The 22,099-nt window shown below is 40.6% G+C and overlaps 1 protein-coding gene across 1 annotated transcript in view; it reads right to left on the bottom strand.

Moving 5' to 3' along the window:
- Positions 1 to 22,099, bottom strand: part of LIMA1 (LIM domain and actin binding 1) — an 87,130-nt gene that overhangs the window by 18,213 nt on the left and 46,818 nt on the right. Inside the window, exons 4-6 of the mRNA XM_058558288.1 lie at positions 18,650 to 19,114; positions 4,207 to 4,291; positions 2,513 to 2,661 (exon numbers count right to left, since the gene is read on the bottom strand). Of these exons, the coding sequence (XP_058414271.1) occupies positions 2,513 to 2,661; positions 4,207 to 4,291; positions 18,650 to 19,114 (699 nt within the window). The remainder of the gene's footprint in view (positions 1 to 2,512; positions 2,662 to 4,206; positions 4,292 to 18,649; positions 19,115 to 22,099) is intronic.

Raw genomic sequence — 22,099 nt, 5'->3', positions numbered from 1 at the left:
TGACTAGTGAAATGACAAAAGCAGCTTTGTGGACACATACCTCCGAGTTAAATAATTGTACACTAGTCTAAAACTGGATGCTCATTAGAATACAGACATATCAACACAGACACACACAGCAACCACCCCCAGCATACAATGTTCTTGTGATTCACTCTTCTAGCAGCAGAGCTTGTGGGAATGCAAAGCTTGTGAGTTTTATCAGAAAAGACCATTCTGGAGCAGGGGAAAGGAGATGCCAAGTGCCAATAATTAAGAAAATATACTGACCATATATATAAATGCCCGGCCTGGAAAGAGAGACAGGGATGATGTATACATATAAAAACTGAAATTATATTTAATGATACCATAAAACAACCTTTTTTGCGAGACATTCAAAAGCATGGTTTTCACATAAAATTCATACATTGCACTAAAGACATACCTTATTCTACTTCTCATAACAGAGCTTCAACATAACAAAGCAGGCACTAATGCTATCATAAGGAGTAAGTATAATCACATTCTTTTCCTTGCAAAGAACACTTGGGGTCAAATATTAAAATTAACTTTATCTACTAGATCCAAAGTCAAGATAGAGGTAGATGAATATGGAAATTTCCTACCTTTAGTCTGCTAGTAATCTAGTACCTTTCTGTTCTCTGTGATTCTTTAGGCATGGGGAAGAAACAAGCAATTTATGGCCACAGGGTCAATGAAGAGTGTATGAGTGTGACTGATTTATTACTCAGGTGTGGAATTCCAGATTAAGGCACACAGCTCTGGAGGTGCATCCACCTGGCAGCCAGCACTGCAGAACACAACAGTACAGCCCAACAACTCATTCCTGACCCCCATCTCAAACCCCAGCCTCCAGAATCACTGCCAGAGAGTGTGGGCCTTGTTACAACCACCCTCTCTAAGGGGCCTGAGAAATTCTTTTGGGATGAGATAAAATATACTTTTTACAAGAATTCCTAAAGACTTTTCAACTCTTAAAATTTACAGAGCAGGAGAACTGCAAGGCAGAAACTCTATTAGGAGTTAAAAAAAAAAAAAAGTGGCTGAACAGGTTTTTCCACTTAGGGAGTCACCTGGTCAGAATGTTTACAGCAGGAAGGCTCCGAGAAGCAGCAAAATCCTGTAACAAAAAGGAATTAAGCTCCACAGATCACCTATTTGCTCTATCTCCTATCCTGCCTTCCACGAGAAGTCTAAATTTGCTCATTTTTCATACCCACAGTGAATAATGAGCCTGTGATGTTCCACTTAGCTATTAATTTACACACACCATCTCTTCTTAAAACTACAGTGAAAAATCAAGATGAAATTATTCATTGCTCAGAGACTTAGCCCACCAATAAATATTACTGGAGAATGCACACTTAATAATGTGGGGAAAAGAAGGATCAACTCCTGAGATACACGTTATGATTTCTAATCGGCATCAGTTTCAGTATGTCTGGGAACAAATAACATTCAATACTATTCTTCCAACTTTGTGAAAAAATGGGACATCAAGAGATTAATGGTTTGTGATCTGAAATGTTAGAATGAACAAATGTTTGAAAGATACATACATATTTATGTGTACACGTGTATATAGGCATGTGTACGTATGAATAAAGGGCATTTAAAATGTAACTTCAATTAAGCAGTTCTGTAGTATCAGTCTGCCAGTTAAGCCTAGGAAAGTTTTATACAATAGAATGGAAAGACCCTCTATTCTATTTAGAACACCAAATTTTCGTGCTTAGTGAGCACATCATCTTCCTGTCACTTCTCCCCCCTTTTCTTATCCACTATTCTATTTCTTTAGAAAATCATTATATCATAAGGAGTAAAGATTAAGTAGACCATATAGTCTATGATTTCATTTATATGAAATATCCAGAATAGGCAAATCCATCAAGATGGAAAGTGGTCACCAGGAGATGAGGGGAGGGGGGAATTGGGAGTGACTGCACAGGTATGGGGTTTCTTTTTCACAACAGAAATGTTCTGGAATTAGACAGTGGTGATGGTTGTACAACCTTGTGAATATACTAAAAATCACTGAATTGTATACTTTAAAATGGTGATCTTGTGTCATGTGAATTATACATCAATAAAAAATAACAAAAAACCCCACCCCACATTAATGTTGAATATATCTGATATTTCCTTCCAGTATTCTCCCTTTCTTCCTTCAAAAACAAAAATAAAATAATGTTTCTGTTAAAACAAGCAAAATCCCACTTCTTTAATGACAATAAGATAAAGTAGAAGAGACAGGAAAACTCTCAATGACATTACTGGATAGTAACATCACAAAAAAATGAGTGGGGTGGGAATGAGGAAAGCAAAGTCAGGATTAGAACATGGTAAGGATTATGAATGAAGCTAGGGTAGAATTTATAGGAAAAGAGAATGGTTGGGGACCAGGGAAGGAGCCAGGGCTCACAGGTCAGGGTCTGGGAGACATTTCTAGTTCCATGCTCAGTGATCATTTGCTGGATGAGTGAATGAACAAATGATGCAGAACACATACTGTATAGTTGGTGGAACTGCTTTGTTTGGACACCGCTGCCTGGTACTTGGCCATTCGATCCTTTATGGAGGTTTCTGACAGGCGTGGGAACTCCAGATTTCGCCTGCTCTCGTTTTTCTCCGAGTTGAATGCAGAAGATGACAACTGACCTGGGAGCATGCAAACAACGTGCCTTATTAGAAGATAAAACGTGATTTGAATGGTTTCAAGATTCTAAATTTTGGGCTACTGTAATTTAACATAATCAATTTCTTCTATTAAAACTACAAAGAAGGGGCCGGCCCAGTGGTGCAGCGGTTAAGTGCACGCGCTCCGCTTCGGCAGCCTGGGGTTCCCAGGTTCCGATCCCAGGCACGCACCAACACACTGCTTGTCAAGCCATGCTGTGGTGGCGTCCCATATAAAGTAGAGGAAGATAGGGCCGGCCCTGTGGCTTAGTGGTTAAGTGCGCGCGCTCCCACTGCCGGCGGCCCGGGTTCGCATCCTGGGCACGCACCGACGCACCGCTTCTCCAGCCATGCTGAGGCCGCGTCCCACATACAGCAACTAGAAGGATGTGCAGCTATGACATACAACTATCTACTGGGGCTTTGGGGGAAAAATAAATAAATAAAAATTTTAAAAAAAATTAAAAAAAATAAAGTAGAGGAAGATGGGCACGGATGTTAGCCCAGGGCCAGTCTTCCTCAGCAAAAAAACAGGGGAGAATTGGCATCAGACGTTAGCTCAGGGCTGATCTTCCTCACACACACAAAAAAAACTACAAAGAAGGAAATCAGGAATATCACTGTTATTTATAAGGTAATATTCATTCACTTTCTCAACATTAAAAAGAGAACCCTTACCATAATTATTATATATTTAAAATTTTTGGCTTATATAACATATGAAAAAAATTCGATCTCAATGCCTTTTTGTGTGTATGTGTGGAAGGAAGATTAGCCCTGAGCTAACATCTGTTGCCAATCTTTCTCTTGCTGAGGAAGACTGGCCCTGAGCTAACATCCATGCCCATCTTCCTCTACTTTATATGGGTCACCGCCACAGCATGGCTTGATGAGCAGTGTGTAAGTCCATACCTGGGATTCGAACCTGTGAACTCTGGGCCGCCAGCTAAGCGATGCACGGGAACCTAACTGCTATGCCACCGGGCCAGCCCCCTCAATGCCATTTTAATTTGCATTTCTTTGATTACTAGGAAGCTGTTGATTTTCCTCTGTTCATTAATTTTATTTTTTCTTTTGTGAGGTGCCTGTATACGCCCCCTTCAAAATACAGTAATTCTGCTCTCAAGGTGTTATGTTACCACTGCTAACACAGGATAACCAATCTTGACAGGGGTTATTGCCCATCTATGAGATCCCTCAAGCCCCAGATGACCAAGGAGCCAAAACTGTTGGTAGTAATTCCCTTGTAATCCCACAAAGGTACCCTTTGGTTACCACAGGTTACCATTGACAAGGATGGATTAAAAATATATAGAAGCTATTTGTAGAGAGCAATGAGATTTGGGAATGGCTTGTATCTAACAGACCTTTTAATTCGTGCCACTCTTCCTTTAAAAGCATTGGCTTTGAGGCCAAAAGGTATCGCTACTAATGAGTACTTTCTACACTTGATCTTAGCCAAAAGGCCGAGAAGCGATTAATGAGTACTTTCTAGAGAACTTCACACACACAGAACTCTCTGCTTACCTGCACCTACTTCCAAATCATCCAGAGAATAGCTGTTTTCAGAGATCCTCCTTGCACCTGCACTTCGGCTTTTGGCCCCAAGAACCTGTTTGGAAAACAAAACCCAGCAATAAGCTTTGCATAGTAGATGGGAAACCTTGATGCAACATTCAAAAAGGAGGCCTGCAAATCTCCTTTATAAATAAAATCCAGAAGAGATTAGATTTTATATTAGTTTTTATATTCCACAGAATGTGTTTTTAGTATTATAAATATCAAGCACTACATATTCACAGGTGTCCAGGGAAAAATAAGTAACTCTATATAGGCAATGCTCTCTGCTAATGATCACTGCCTAACCAACTTAACCAGAAAGCCTTGTAATTTAAAAAGTGATTGGCGAGGAATCCTCATGTCCTCAATGACAATGACATGTTCCCAAACTGCCAAGTCCTGATGGCAGTATCTGCTGTTTCCCTTCTCCGTCCCACTTTATCCCTGCTGAGGCTGCCTTCGTTCACAGCTTCATCATCTTTTCCCTGGACTATCAAATTACCTTTCTAACTGGTTCTTCTACACCTTCCAATCAGGTCTCTATAATGCTGCCATCACCCCAAGTAATAAAAAGTATCCCAAAAAATAGCACTACTGTTATTAATCATGTCAAAGGCACCGAGATAATACCTTTCCTTCATTTTTTTTTTCTTTCCCGTGAGGAAGATCAGCCCTGAGCTAACATCCGTCGCCAATCCTCCTCTTTTTGCTGAGGAAGACTGGCCCTGGACTAACATCCACGCCCATCTTCCTCTACTTTACATGGGACGCTGCCACAGCATGGCTTGACAAGCAGCGGTTCGGTGCGCGCCAGGGATCCGAACCTGCAAACCCCGGGCCACCAAAGTGGAGCACACGCACTTAACAGCTCCACCACCGGGCCAGCCCCCCTTTCCTTCATTTTTAGCTGCATATTCTTTGATCCATTCTACATATGACAACAATTCTGTAGTATCATTTTCTATAGAGAGAACAGAAATATGATACAGTCTTTCCTCTAATATGGTTGATTGAAATGTTTTTTATTACTAATGGTTGGAACGCATAAAACACGAAACTTCACCACAGACTTACTTGCTATTTATTTTTACTGCTACTGCTTTGTGGCCTACAAACACAATAATTCTGAAAAACGCAAATTTGTGCATTGCCCTCTATTTTCTTATTAAAAAATACACATTTTATTGGGGCCAGCCCTGTGGCATAGTTGTTAAGTTTGCACGCTCCGCTTCGGTGGCCTGGGGTTTGCAGGTTCAGATCCCACGCACAGACCTACACACCGCTCATCAACCTGTGCTGTGGCAGCATCCGATATACAAAATAGAGGAAGATTGGCAGGGATGTTAGCTCAGGGCCAATCTTCCTTACCAAAAAAAAAAAAATATATATATATATATATATACACACACACACACATACACATTTTATTAATGTATACAATCATGAACAAACAGGATCTTTGGGACATTAAAGTAAGAGCAAATGGCAAAAAAAAAGTAATTAACCCAAAATATAAATATATGTTACTTTCTTGTTCAAAATTCTTTAAGGATTCCTAATCACTCCTTGAATTAAATCTCAAGTGTTTAGATGTTAGAGAAGACCAGTTCTAGATCTGATCCCCACCTATCCTCTCCGGGTATTCTCTTCCTCACCCTTTACCCTCGGGAAAAGCAAAAGTGAGGTCCATGATATTGTAAATGAGTTCCCTGTACTTGGATTACCCTTTTATCTTTCTGTTGTCCAGCAAACACCTATTTCTTCAAGACTCAGTGTAAGCTAAGAAACATTCCCTCTGCGAAGTCAGCCCTACCTCTCCTACATAAATCTGAGTAGTCCTGCCTCTGTTCCCAAGGTACCTAGTCACACTTCCATGATAATGTTTATCAAATTGTTGTGGGTCCCTCTACTGGACTGGAAGCTTGCCGAAGGCAGAACCTTTTTTTTTTTTTTTTTTAATAGAAAAGTAGACCATACAGATTTTTTGAATAAAGTATTTTGTGATTTCTGTAAATTGCTACATTTATCTCTCTCATATCTAGGGTAGATCTCTAAGTAAAGTTACAAAATTATAATTTTTAAGACTGGAAAAGTAACTCAAAAGAAAGCTACTTAGTGTCACAGAATGTTCCCAGACATAGTACACAGAGTTTGTCACGTTTACTCAGCTTGCAATGAGAGCCTTCAACCAGACCCTATTATTCAAATCTCTATTTCCATATAACTTGAAGTAGGAAAGATGTCTGAAATCCAGTATGACAGGAGATGAGTAAAACATTTAGCACTCTTTTGAATTCAACATTAGTGGGCCGGCCCCGTGGCGTAGCAGTTAAGTGCGCGTGCTCCGCTACTGGCGGCCCAGGTTTGGATTCCAGGTGCGCACCAATGCACCACTTCTCCGGCCATGCTGAGGCCGCGTCCCACATACAGCAACTAGAAGGATGTGCAGCTATGACATACAACTATCTACTGGGGCTTTGGGGAAAAAAAGGAGGAGGATTGGCAATAGATGTTAGCTCAGAGCCAGTCTTCCTCAGCAAAAAGAGGAGGATTAGCATGGATGTTAGCTCAGGGCTGATCTTCCTCAAAAAAAAAAAAAAATTAGTAAACAGTTATTAAACCTTTAAGTTCAATGGACTAATCAACTCAACAGTAAAATTTAAGACAGTGAACTACCACTTTTTCAAGTTTTTCCCCTCCTTGGAGATAGAAAACATGCCACTTCAGAAATCAGAGCCAAGGACTGGTTTGCTTGTACCATACAAATAAGAATACAGTTTCTCACAAATTCAAAATACATTTAATATAATTTATTCACAGTCAGCTTTGCTATTTACATTATTAATTGGGTCTGTTTTTAATAAAAACCAAAATAAGCTGTAGCAACTCTAATCTTGCCACATCATACTCAAGTCAGCTGCACCAACATCAGCCACAACCACATGACTCACTTGATGCAACATATTCTTGCTACGGGAGCAGCCCCCTACTTGGAAATAAAGATCATCAGCCAAAGCGAAATGATAAGTTTGGCAGGATACCTTCCATCCACATTTTTTGTTTTAAAAACATTTCTCATTTGCTGATCACTAAAGTAAAGGAAATTCCAAAGATTTATTCCCAATGCTGCTGCACTGTAAGATGATAACTATAAAAATTAGAATTTTAGGGGCTCAAAAAGGAAGAAAGCCTAGAAATACACTTTTTTTTTTTTTAACCAAAAGGGAACAGGTTCTGCCTGTCACAATCTGCAGAGTTCAGTTTTCTGTCTGTACTTGTAGGCACATGTGAGGTCCCTGCAGTGGTGTTATCAGGAGCAAGATAATTTAGAACCAGAAGATAGGCCCTGCCAGGGCAGAGGCTTTCTTTGGTTTTATTCTATTTTTTTTTTTTTTTTAAAGATTTTATTTATTTATTTATTTTTCCCCCCAAAGCCCCAGTAGATAGTTGTATGTCGTAGTTGCACGTCCTTCCAGTTGCTGTATGTGGGACGCGGCCTCAGCATGGCCAGAGAAGCTGTGCGTCGGTGTGCGCCCGGGATCCAAATCCGGGCCGCCAGTAGCGGAGCGCGCAAACTTAACCGCTAAGCCACGGGCCGGCCCCTTTCTTTGGTTTTAGATACATAAAATTCCCCACCCTTGCTTTTTTTTTTTTTTTAAAGATCTTATTTATTTCTTTTTCCCCCAAAGTCCCAGTAGATAGTTGCCTGCCACAGCTGCACATCCTTCCAGCCACTGCACGCGGGCCACGGCCCCAGCGTGGCCGGAGGAGCAGCGCATCGGTGCGCACCCGGGACCCAAACCCGGGCCGCCGGCAGCGGAGCGCGCGCACCCAACCGCCAAGCCACGGGGCCGGCCCCCCACCCTTGCTTTTTATTTAAACCTTTGGAATAAATAAAGTAAGAGCCTTTTTTTTTTTTAAAGCCTTCTAGTTCATGAGGGTATCAATATTCTGAACTATTTTCTTTGAAGTGCTAAAAAAGTGAAAGTACAAAGCCTTTTGGTCTTAGAGAAAAACAGAAATGTTTCTGGAAATCAAAGTTATACTGACACTGGTTCTGAGGAGGAATATAGCTCTGAGATGAGACGGCTTTTAACAAGGTGAAGCAATAAGCATTTCTTTCAATACTCCAAAGCACTCAAACATTAAGAATAACAAAGATCTTGGGGCTGGCCCTGTGGAGTAGCGGTTAAGCGCGCCCGCTCTGCTGCTGGCAGCCTGGGTTCGGATCCGGACGCGCACCGATGCACTGCTTGTCAGGCCATGCTGTGGCGGCGTCCCACATAAAGTGGATGTTAGCTCAGGGCTGATCTTCCTCACAGAAAAAAAAGAATAACAAAGATCTCCAATGCATTTCCAATGAATTTTATGATCCTCATTTTACAAGTGGTAATCAGAGGTACAGGAAGAAGGAGGGGTTTCCTCCAACGTTTCTCAAGGAAGTAGAGGAGCACAGAAAGAAAAAAAACAGAAATTCTGATACTGAAATTCTCTTCTGTAACATATTTTTATCACATTTCAGCTCTTTTTACTCAGACGCCTGAGGGAGCCTTAATCATCAAAATCTGTTAAGAGAACAGAGAAAAGACACTTTAAGACTTGCTGGAATTTCCTAAGGCTTGGCCTCACTCCACCTCACAAGTCCTCCTTCCTGTCAGCTGACTGTAGTAACTCTCATTAGTGTAAACGCCCTTAAATATTCTCTGTGAATCCATAAACCAAACAGATCAACATGTACCAATGAGATAAGAGTTTGTGGCTTTTAACCAATAGTCTGTAGAATTTCTTTTCGTTGGAAAATTTTTTAAGTAAATAAAGTAAGTTAGGTCCCAAATGTCAAGTGAAAAGTGGATTTCCTGTCCCCTGGACTATTTCAAGAAAAATTCTCTTTATTTATTTATTTTTTAAAGATTTTATTTATTTATTTTTTCCCCAAAGCCCCAGTACATAGTTGTACGTCATAGTTGCACATCCTTCTAGTTGCTGTATGTGGGATGCGGCCTCAGCATGGCCGGAGGAGCGGTGCGTCGGTGCGCACCCAGGATCCGGCCCCGGCCACCGGCAGCGGAGCGCACGCACTTAACTGCTAAGCCACGGGGCCGGCCTGAAAAATTCTCTTTAAAAGTTGATTCTCAACACTACAATTTACTGAGAGCCTCCTACCTCTCTTAGCCACTTCCTCCAACCTTTCAACTTCGACCTTCCTTCAGACTTTCTCATTTCTCCAAAGTGAAGGGCGGAGGGAGGACGATTTTTAGGGAAAAATGCGACTTTGCTGAACTATGTATGGGGATCATAGGGTGTAGATAAAACCCGGCCTTAATTTCTCAACTATTTAGAGAGAAACATTTCCTTCTCCAGGGACCCTCTTATAAAAAACAGAGCTGATTTAAGTAAAATAATACACATACAAGGAGCATTTATCTCCAGGTGGTGGGATTTCTCTAAATTTTCTGTTATTTCTAAGTGTTCTACAAAAATTATGTGTTACTTTTACAATTAGGACAAAAAAAGGAGAGATGATACTTCATATTTATTAAATTAATATAGATAAAAATCATCAAACCAAATGCTGATGAGGTCTTGGGGAATTAAATATGTCCTTAGTTGTGCTAGTGATGTTTTATTTTATTATTATTATTTTTTGACAAGGAAGATGGGCCCTGAGCTAACATCTGTGCTAATCTTCCTCTACTTTATATGTGGTTGCCGCCACAGCATGGCTGATGAGTGGTGTAGGTCCGTGCCCGGGATCCAAACCCAGGCCACCGAAGCAGAACACGCCAAACTTAACCACTGTGCCATGAGGTCAGCCCCAAAATAGTATAATCCTTGAGAATAAACCAAAAATAAGAAAACTGTTTAATGAATTACATCTTTTGACCATGATAACATCACTTCAGTAATATGCCCTTCAAACACAACTAAAAACAAAATGTTTCTGCCAAGACACTCAGAGGTTTTTGATTAGTCTAGAAATAATCTAAATACTGGGGAATAATTAAACAGTATAATGAAATACCATATTGCCATAAAAAGGTAACTACATAAACTAGGAAGATAAATAGGAAGGTCTGTATAAAAAAGACCAAACAGATAAAGCACACAAAACAGCATGCAGTGACTAAAACCATGTAAAAACTAATTATTCCATGGTAAGGATATCATTGTACACAACTGGTGAAGGTTGCTCTTTTTTCCCTGGTTTACTTCGCTTTTTCTTCTTTCTGGTTGTGTGTGTGTGTGTCTGTGTGTGATTGTTCAGATGACTATTTAATTCACATAAGAAAAACAAACCTCCCAAACTCTTAAGCTCCTAACTCAAGAGATTTGGTACAAATTGCTTGCATTCCAATCTATTTCTTCTCTTCATTGCCCTGATGTTTTTAATTCAGTTACGAGACTATAAAATGTAGGAAGAGGGAAGACAGAGAGCTAAAGTCTTTGAGAATACAGCTGTTGATGTTTTAAATTCTTCCCCGTTTCCTTAGATTTCAAAGATATGTAAGGCCATGGCCAGTTGTTTTTACCCAATAAACAATTATTATAATACCCATGAAGACAGTGTTATATGGTAGAAGGGGTACTACACAATTTCAGTCCTTGTTCTGATATGAATTAGTCACATGACATTGGGCACATCAGTTAACTTCTCTGACCTCGGCTGTTTCCATCCGTAAAACAGGGATTTTTTTTTTTTTTTTGTGAGGAAGATCAGCCCTGAGCTAACATCCATGCTAATCCTCCCCTTTTTGCTGAGGAAGACCGGCTCTGAGCTAACACCTATTGCCAATCCTCCTCCTTTTTTTCCCCCAAAGCCCCAGTAGATAGTTGTATGTCATAGTTGCACATCCTTCTAGTTGCTGTATGTGGGATACGGCCTCAGCATGGCGGGAGACGCGGCGTGTTGGTGCGAGGCCGGGATCTGAACCCCGGCAGCCAGTAGTGGAGCCCGCGCACTTACCCGCCAAGCCACGGGGCCGGCCCAAAATAGGGATTTTAATATCCTAACTGCCTGAGAGCAGTGAGTTGCATTAAATACCTCTTCTAGTCCCTTAGAGTTCCAGGATTTATGTCAAAGATCTTGATAGAGATTTCTCACTCATTGTAACTCATCGATGAGTTATAAGGCTAGAGGAAATGACTAATATATTCATCTGGATACACACCTATGTTGTCTAATCCAGGAGTGAGTCCAATAGCAAGAAGACAAAGGTGGTGATATTTGGGGGGCAAATGAAGTCTTTCTGGCCCCTCCAAACTTTAATATAGCCAACACTGCTTAGAGAATGTTCCAGTCCCCTAACATTACTTTTCAATATGTTTTATTATAATAGAACTGACTAGAAATCAGTAAGTAGTTAGCTGGCATGGAAGTAAGCAGAAAAGAGATGACTGGTCTCGAGTTGGCACATCAAGGACAGCCATTTAGGGCAATAAACAGTGAGAAAGATTAGAATTCTCTGAGTGGCATCTTTACACCTGGATCCATTATTATCTTACTACGAAAGACCAAAGAGTTACTAATTAAGAGTGAATAAAACAATTTATACTGCTATGAGGTCTTTACAAGAAATGATCCTCTATAGAAAGAAATCAGTCAAAATAACTCTGAGAGCAATCTTATTTACATTTTGAAATTACAGAAGAAGCTATAAACTATAGGTGAATAGAATAAATCCACAAAAAAATAGTTTTAATAGGATATATGAGAAAGATGGTATTGATAGAAAAAGATAATTCTTGTATTTATTTAACAAAACCAGTTATCCATATTTAAAGCACTATCAATGTATCTATTGGAGGCTCAATGTTGGGTCAACTTAAGACTTATGATTCACTGATAAGCAAATTAAAGATATACTCTCCTACATTAGGATGACTATTATTAGACCCCCCAGTGATGTGGACAGTTATTCAAATCCCTTTCTATGTCCATGTTAAAATTATGACTTAAAAATATGCAATTAGGACCGGCCCCGTGGCTTAGCAGTTAAGTGTGCGCGCTCCGCTGCTGGCGGCCCGGGTTCGGATCCCAGGCGCGCACCGACGCACCGCTTCTCTGGCCATGCTGAGGCCGCATCCCACATACAGCAACTAGAAGGATGTGCAGCTATGACATACAACTATCTACTGGGGCTTTGGGGAAAAAAATAAATAAATAAAGTTTAAAAAAAAATTTTTTTTAAATGTTTAAAAAAATATGCAATTAATATCAATTATGAACATCCTCAGAATTGTATTCTTCTAGCAATATAATTCCAAATAATTTACTTAAGACATTAAGAAAGCAGAATAAAAATCTTATGAAGATAACATTAATAATTGCATGTGTTCCCGTATCTGCTTAATCAAGAGAGGAGAAAATAAAACGTTATGGATAATTTTATAACCATCTAGGGATTCCCTATGGACACCTATCCATTCTTCGAGAAGGCAAATATAAATTGTTCCTTTGGGCCGGCCCTGTGGCTTAGCGGTTAAGTGCGCGTGCTCCGCTACCGGCGGCCCGGGTTCGGATCCCGGGCCCGCACCGACGCACCGCTTCTCCGGCCATGCTGAGGCTGCGTCCCACATACAGCAACTAGAAGGATGTGCAACTATGGCATACAACTATCTACTGGGGCTTTGGGGGGAAAAATAAATAAATAAAAAATTTTAAATAATAAAAAAAATAAATTGTTTCTTTGATGTAGCTTATAGATCCATTGGCTATGGATAAAATTTCTGATGAACACACATCAGACTTTAGCTTGGTTGCCTTATTTTATTTTTTTTGTGAGGAGGACTAGCCCTGAGCTAACATCCGATGCCAATCCTCCCCTTTTTTCTTGAGGAAGATTGGCCCTGAGCTAACATTGGTGCCCATCTTCCTCTACTTGATATGGGACACCACCACAGCATGGTTTGACAAACAGTGTGTTGGTGCATGCCCGGGATCCAAACCTGGGAACCCAGGGCCACCGAAGCGGAGCATGTGCACTTAACCACTTACGCCACCAGGCCAGCCCCCACTTGGTTGCCTTATTTTCCCAAGGGCTCACTCCACTACACCAACACATATACACCGTTACATACCAGTGTTGTGTAAAGCTCAATAAAATGCCAAGTGTCACTTCCAGGAACTTACGAGAAGAAAAATCAGAAAAATGTTGAACTGTTTGAAGAAGGATGGTTTTACTCTCATATTAACAAGTGTAGCTTTTGTCAGCATTTTGATGCTAGCCATTCATAATAATGATCCTGGTGATAAGAGGAACAAATTCTAAGGGAAGTTCAAGGGCTTAGGAGGCTAAGGGGAGAGATGCAGCAAACAAGTGAAAAGAGGGATGGGACAAGGGAAATTTCCACTTTTATTTTAGATTCTTCTATTTTAGCTGAATGTACTGTTTTACCTTTGTAATATAAAACAAGTTAACACAATTAACATACAACTAATTGGAAGCATTAAAATATACAATTGAATAATGGGGAAAAAAGAGAAAGAAAAAAAATTTTTTTCTAAATAGTTTTAACTCTATTCACTTATAGACAAACTTATCATTACCTTCTCATTACTACCCCTATCCTTGGTTAGCCCCCAAAGAGGGAGTGAGTGAGTCTATTTATGTGCTTTAGGAAATAGGGATATTTGGTGAGAAGGCATTCTCTCTTCTCTTTCCACCTTTCTTTATCTAACTCCTCTCCTAGAAGATGGAAACACTGCATGCAAGAAGCAGTAGTCAGCACCTGTGTAAAAGAATCAAGGGGGGGCCGGCCCCATGGCTTAGCGGTTAAGTGCGTGTGCTCTGCTACTGGCGGCCCAGGTTTGGATCCCAGGTGCGCACCAATGCACCGCTTCTCCAGCCATGCTGAGGCCGCGTCCCACATACAGCAACTAGAAGGATGTGCAGCTATGACATACAACTATCTACTGCGGCTTTGGGGAAAAGAAGGAGGAGGATTGGCAATAGATGTTAGCTCAGAGCCAGTCTTCCTCAGCAAAAAGAGAAGGATTAGCATGGATGTTAGCTCAGGGCTGATCTTCCTCACAAAAAAAAAAAAAAAAGAATCAAGGGGGGTTAAGTTCGGCACGCTCTGCTTCGGGGGCCTGGGTTTGGTTCCCAGGCACGGACATATACCACTTGTTGGCAGCCATGCTGTGGCAGCAACCCACATACAAAATAAAGGAAGATTGGCACAGATGTTAGCCCAGGGTGAATCTTCCTCAGCAAAAAAAAAAAAGAATCAAGGGATATCCATATTCCAGTCCTATTTTCTTGCATTACACCTAATCGGTTCAATCTTGACCCAAGCAAAAGACAATAATTTAAATAAGTTATGAAGGTAGAAATATACCATCCAAATATTTGGTCTTTATTCTCCTGTCCAAGAATCTGTATGAACCAAATATGTTAGGAACCAAACAGAAAGAACTGAAACTTAAGGAGCCTGTCACATGCTCCCTACATTGCTTGGTCATTCTTGGGCATGAAAGAGGTACTTGATTTTTGAATAACCACATCCTGGCTTCTAAAGATTGCGGATTCCAATGTCAACATGATGATAAATGAACATTGGTTATAACTAGTTGATCAACTATCATAAAAGGATGCCCAGAATAGTTACCTCAGCTACGTAAAACCCAGATCAACATATACAGGAAATTAGGGATGCTAAACCACATTCAGTATATGTCACTGGGGAGGTTCTCTTTCTTAGTAATGATGATGTGTTACATTAATCCATTCACCGCTCATTCACTCACAGGAATTAGAAGCATCACGTTAAATAAACCATCTAACCTGAATAAACTATCTATTCACCAAAAGTAGAGAATAAGTGAAGAACAGCTTTTATCGATTCTCATTATTTATAAGTTATTTGATTCTAAGCTTCTTTTCTTCCTTTTATTAAATAAACACTAAGAGTCAAGTCATTGTGCTGACCACTGGGGGAGAAAATATCATTACTTTGAAAGAAATTATAGACTGGAGTGTACAAATTTATACACGACTATTAAAGGAAACATGATATAAGTGTTCAAAGAAAAGTGAAAAGAAAATTCTATAGGAGAATGAGGAGCGTTAATTCATTCGGGAGAAAATGAGGTAAGGCCTCATAGTCTTAATAGACCTTAAGGAGTAAGATTTCAAAAGGTAGCAGTTGGGGTATAGGCACAAATAATTTAGAGAATGAGGAGTAACCCAGAGTTTGAGCATAAGATTGCCTATGAGACTGGAAAGGTAGGTTGAGCTCAGACTGTGGAAGACCCAAATATTAAATATGGATTAATTTTAAGGCATCAAAAGTTTCTGATCAAGAAAGTAACATAATTTACAACTATATTTAGAAAAATAAATAGCAACAGTGTGGAGGATGGACGAGAAGAAAGAAATGAGAGGCCAATGGGGAGGTTGTAGCAATACTATGGGACAGGACAGAATGGCCCATACTTGAGAGATGTGTAGAGGGTAGACTTATTTGGATAGCCTAGTAAGTGATTGACTGGGAAGAAGAGGAAGGCACAAGGAAGAACTGATCCCAAGCTTACAGACTAGGAGATTTGGTGAATGCTGATGCATTAAGGGACACCAGGAGTAAGGCAGGTTTTGGTTAGAAAGAGAATAGATTCGTTTTCAGCCTCCTGAATTAGCTTAAGGGATATTCACAGAGAGATGTCTGACCTGGCAGGCAACCAAAAAGATGGGGCTTAAGTTTGGGAATTCATTTCCTGGAGTCATGGAAAGAGATGAGATTACACAGGGAGAGAGAAAAAAACGTGAGAGCGGAGATCAGGAAGATAAGGAGACAAGAACAGAAGCCATCTCAGACAAAAGGGAGCAAGAGAAACTAAGAAAAGGGGAACTCAAACCACTTGTCTCCTGTAAATAACCTTGATAAAAAGATTTCTGAGGACGTGGGGCCAGCCTGGTGGTGTAGTGGTTAAGTTCGTGCACTCCACTCTGGAGGCCTGGGTTTCACGGGTTCAAGCCATGCTGTGGCGGTGTCCCACACACAAAATGGAGGACGATTTGCACAGATGTTAGCTCATGGACAATCTTCCTCAAGCAAAAAGAGGAAGATTGGCAACAGATGTTAACTCAGGGCCAATCTTTCTCAACAACAACAACAAAAAAAAGATTTCTGAGGATGTGACATTAGACCATGTATTTCCGTTATCTATGTGGTCCCTGACCCTGCTCAGCTAATTAGTTGAGATTCTGTCCAGTTCTCTAAAATGCAATTATGGAACTCAAGATTCACACAATTTGTACCTAATTTAGTCATTTGTCTTACTGAATTTGTTAGCTCTGAAGTATACATTCTTACTTGTATACTCTTGCTCCTAAAAGGATTTCTAGTGTCCCTACCATATTTCTCAGAGCTTCCTTCCAAAGATCCAATCATGCAACATCCTGATTATTAAAGCCTTATCCATGTTAAAGCTGAAATTATGTTAACAATAACCGTAACCTAGTTTCAAACTGATTAGTTATTCCTTAACCTAAAGTAGACAAAACGTTTTTTAATGGTTTTATTGAAATATTAGACAAAACTTTTTAAAGTACTCTAGACTGTTTCCAACATGAATAATGATGTTTAGAAACAGCTATAAAACCAAGGGCAGCTGTGTTTTACACTTCCTAGGCAGTCCATTAAGTGACAAATGACTATTTAATCAGGAAGTTTAAAAAGGCACCTAAAAAAGCCCAGGTCAATCTTAGAACCTCCCTCATCTTCCTATACTGTTAGCAATCAGGCTGCCCAGTGCCATCAGAGATCTAGCAGGATCTTTCTTTGTATGAGGGGTTTTTCTTCATTCTGACCAGCCACAAAGAGACAGGCTTGTTCTGACCCATCTCCACCAGACACTTATGAGAAAAAAGTCTCTCACCAGATCCTTACACATAATCAGCATTTTTGTTTGCTGCAGTCCCAGTCATTTCCTACCTTAGGCCAGTTTTGACATGCGCCAGCCTTTTGCACTGACTCTACATTGTGCATGCTGGCGTGACATCAGCTGTCCTGCCCCTAACAGGGTCTGTGAGAAGGAGCCTTACAATGGTGCTTTGAGTCACAACAAAGCCCCTTCCTCTCTATTTAGGATTTCTGACATTTTTTCCTTCCATTTAAAATTCTTCTTCACATTAAAAAAAAAAAAATTCTTTTTTATTAAGACCATAAAGGAGAAAGAGGGAGTTGGCAGGCCTAAGAGGACTGAAAATTCAGAGGGATGAGAGTTTGAGAAAAGTCATAAAACTGCTTTGTGGTTACATCTCTTGCCAACTGGTTTCAGTGTTAGAGCTAAAACTCAGGCACAGAAAAGGGTTCTAGGTTTGCACCCCTTTAAAAATTCTTTCTACATCCTCAAATAGATGATCCCTAAACACTCAAGAACTTTTCTAGGCAGGAAAGCTGCATGTTAAGGGGAAGAGATTAAGTCACACCAAACATAACTGAGGATTATAGGATGAGTTACCTAATTTTCATCTCAGAAAGAACGCTTCACATCATTACTTCACAAATGTAGGGATTTGGGCCATATATCTAGCTTTAAAAATTCTGCTTTCCTATCTAGATGGAATCTAGAGTAAATGATGGCTTTGCTTCCCAGCAGATCTGTTTATTTCATTATAACGACTATTGTAACAAACCATCCCCATCTACAAAGGCAGATATGCAGGAAAGTATGAGAAAATTGGAAAAATTTACCAGTTCTGCAGCCCTTGGATTGTTTTATAAGTCACCAGCATATGTAACTCATTTTCTAGTTAAGTAATTCCCTCTGGGGACCTGGTCTGCAATCCACACGAAGGATCAAATTTCATTAGCAGTTGTAGGAAAATGCAACCCTGTGCATTTGCAAGTCAAAACTCCTGAAGGCTACAGCTAGTCTGGCTATCTTCATTGATTTTTCCTGGGAGAGGATTTTAGCTGATAGAAAACATTTGTTGGCAGGCACAGATGAGGAAGTTGAGAAGAAGAGAAGGGATTCAGCTAGCAAAGAGACAACTAAGCCTCAGTCTTAATGTTAAACTCTGGCCTTAACACTCAGCCTGCAGCTGTGTCCAAGCAGAGAGAGATTCAGCAGTAATTCCACCCCCCAAAGCTACAAATGACAAAAGGCACAGGAAGACAAATTAAAAGGGCAAGCATACAAAAACACACAATCCAATCAGCATCAAACTCTCTTCACTTCTAGATATCAACCTGAATCCCAGTGTACGCTTGATTTCACATGAAATTGGGTCAGAGATGCAAAAATCTTAGCATCTAGGTAAACAATTTGACACTTTTAATTAACTTAACTTGAATCAAAAGACATACTGACCACATATTCACTACTACTCAAACTGTCCAGATTAGAAAAACAGCTGTTTAGTTACTTGATTCGGCTTTCTCGAGTTTAAACCCGCCCAGTCCTTACCTTGGTTTGAGCTGATTCACCTTTCTCAAACATCATCTTAAGCCTGTTCAGCGGAACATTATATTTCTCAATTTTGTATGCAGCTTCTGTGTTTTCATTGATTTCAGGTTTTCCTACTTCATGCCTGGATTCTCCTAGACAATTTTCCATTTTTTTACTTTCTGTTGAGTGGTCTTTAAGATGCTCACTGTCCTCGATGCAGGGATACGGATACTGAACAGCGGCTTCAGGAGGTGATCCGAGTCTAGGTCTGGGGCGGACTCGCTCCTCTCGGTCAGCTTCGGCCCCAGAGGCAGAGTTGCTTGCCACTTCAGCAGGAGGACGGATGCCTCCGTGCCTGACCTCAGCGCTGCTGTTTCGCAGGGACTCTGTGGGAGACTCTGCTCCCGGCACTGGGTTCTCCCACTTCTTCTTTAACACAGTCAGGTTTCCCCTTCTCAAGTGCTGGGGGAAATTTTCAGTGTTCTAGAAGAACAAGAAGTAAATGCCAGTTATAACTTGCCTGCTGAAACATTCAAACATGTTGTTCTTCGCAAAATGAAAGTTAAAACTCCAGGCAGCTCCTGGTCCACTGGCGTTGCAGACAGCTGTGAACAGTTACAGCCCTGCCACATGGAGAAAGCACCCACCCTAGGAGAGGGAGAGGGGAAGAGAGAAAAAGTCAGGAGCTGAAGCAGGAAGTGATAAAACAGGATAGCCTTATAAGGACAAAATGAGAAGAAAGGAGAGCCCAGATCTAATGATAGCTACATTGGAGACAACGGATTTTTATGCAAAATTTAATGGGGAAAACAAGAAAGAAAAAGCATAATACTAGGTACTATAAACACCGTAAATACGCATTAATAAAAGTTCATCATTACATGCCACAAAAATACATGGTGAATCCTGCTGGGTTTTTTTCTTTTAAATAAGAAAAAGATGCAGTATAGTTGAAACTACACAATACCAATAATTAGGGATAGTAGCATCAAGGATTGAAACTATTTGTAGAAATTTAAATGTCACCAGACTTTTACATGTATTTGCATAAATGATATTTCATTGTATCTGATATAATTTACATGCATATGAACAATCAAATTTTATTTTTACATAAGAACCTAATCCTCTCTTTTTCCTGCCCTTCTCTACACATTTGTCCACGTGTAAATTCTCAGTTATCAGAAAATTCACTATTTTACAGATCCTTTGGTTGAAAAACATCCAGGCTGCATATGAAATACCACCACCCTTTCTCTTGATTGAAGGACACATATTTACACATCTAAGAGAGTTCACTTCCACCTGGGTCAAAATGGAATTAATTTATACATATAAGACAGATTAAAAACAACCTGGCAACAGTCACTGTTGTTCCACAATAATAGAGAAAACATGCTTGATGAAGGTAAATTCAATGTCCCGCACTTTGAAAGTGCTCCTTAATAAATTGAACAGCAGCACCTTCGCAACAAACCATGCCCTCCAATACCTTCTTGCCTTCCATTCCTGTAGTCTGTGACTCACCGGTCTCTCAACTAGGAAAGAAAGGACAAAACACCTGGGACTGAAAGACTTCAGGGAATTAAACAGGATTAGCAGCTATATTGGGAATTAAGTCTCTCACCCTATTACTCTTCTGAATACACTCTGAGAGCCACTTCATCAAGTAGCACCAAGGCATAAAAAAAGTTACAGAATAACTGCTTGATTTTAGTGTTTAAATCTTTACTGACAAGATGATTTGTTGGGGGAAGCATGTATAGATCAGAGACAGAGGAAGCATGAAAAGTTTTCTTGTTGGAAAAGAGAGAATGAAAAAACAGCTCTGGAAGCTGGTGCTACCTTAACTGCCAGCAGCACCCTTGGCTCTGTGCTACGTCCTGCCACACAATGGGATGAGTCATGTGGGTCCCCGACTTCACCTGCCTTGCCCCTGCCCTGCCCCAACAGGAGTCCTGAGAATCAAAGTGGCATTTTTACCTTGGTAACTGGACACTACTTTTCTCAGAGACAAATCATGTGATCAAAGTATATTTATTTATTGACATGGAAAGATGCTTATAAGATACTTCTGAGTGAAAAAAGCAAATTATTAGACAGCATGACCTCATTTTATAACACACATATATATTTCTAAATATAAGCATAGAAAAGTAATCTGGAAGCCCTCTTCCAGATGCATCCCGGTGGTGCATCGGTTAAGTGCACACGTTCCACTTCAGCGGCCCGGGGTTCGCAGGTTTGGATCCCGGGCACCCACCGATGCACCGCCTGTCAAGCCATGCTGTGGTGGTGTCCCATATAAAGTAGAGGAAGATGGGCACGGATGTTAGCCCAGGGCCAACCTTCCTGGGCAAAAAGAGGAGGATCTGCATTGGATCAGCTCAGGGCTGATCATCCTCACACACACACAAAAAAGTAGCCTGGAAGAAAAGACATTAGGATGTTAATGGGTTATCTTTGGATCATGGGCATTTGTATTTTCTTTTTTTTATGATAAATGTGTATTTGTTGTGTAATAAAAGTGAATACGAAAATAAAATTACAGGGGCTGGCTAGGTAGCACAGTGGTTAAGTTGGTGTGCTCTGCTTCAGCAGCCTGGGGTTCACAGGTTTGGATCCAGACATGGACCTACGCACCGCTTATTAAGCCATGCTGTGGCAGGCGTCCCACATACAAAGTAGAGGAAGATGGGCACTGATATTACCCAGGGCCGATCCTCCTCAGCAAAAAGAGGAGGATTGGCAACAAATGTTAGGTCAGGGCTAATCTTCCTCACAAAAACAATAAAATTATACATCATCTTCATATGACAAAAAAAGCTTCTACAGAACATTAAATAATTTTGGTCTTACTGTAAGCAGCTTGAAAATGGTCATTTCTACTTTACCTGTGATGACGAGGAAGAGAGGGCTTTGTGTGATGGAGTATCAGCAGCGTCCCACACGAGGGCCTGGGCAGAGGTCCTCCCTTAGGGGTCTTTCAGCAGGAGTAAATGTGCTCTTTTATTAAAGGAGCTCTTAAAGATACAAGCTCAAAAGTGCTGGGGTGAGGACAAGAAGGGGAAGGCAGGGCTGTGTGGTCTGACAGCATTAAAGGCCCCACACCCTTAAATCACTGTGGGCGGCCCCACCCAGTCCATGCCAGTTGTCCAGGTCTTTAGGACCCAAGGCAAGCACAGATGGGGAAGAAGCAGTGGCCCCAGTCTTTCTGGGGAAGAAAGAGAAGCAGGAAAGCACAGAACAAAAGCGATCGCTAAAAGCAGTTTGGGCAGCACAGTAAAGAGAGTATTGGTTGAGACAGCCTGGGTTATCATTGGATAATGGATTATGGGCCACTTATATTTTCTTCTCTTTATCTGTACTTTCTACAATGAACATGTATTACTTGTAAAATCCAGCTCTACCCAGCCAAGGGACCTTAGGCAAGTTTCTTAATTTCTGGAAACTACCATACAGGGCAAT

Source organism: Diceros bicornis, chromosome 17 (assembly GCF_020826845.1).
Source record: "Diceros bicornis minor isolate mBicDic1 chromosome 17, mDicBic1.mat.cur, whole genome shotgun sequence".
Lineage (NCBI taxonomy): Eukaryota > Metazoa > Chordata > Mammalia > Perissodactyla > Rhinocerotidae > Diceros > Diceros bicornis.
Note: the sequence above shows the minus strand (reverse complement) of the source record. Positions and strands in the feature narration are given on the sequence as shown.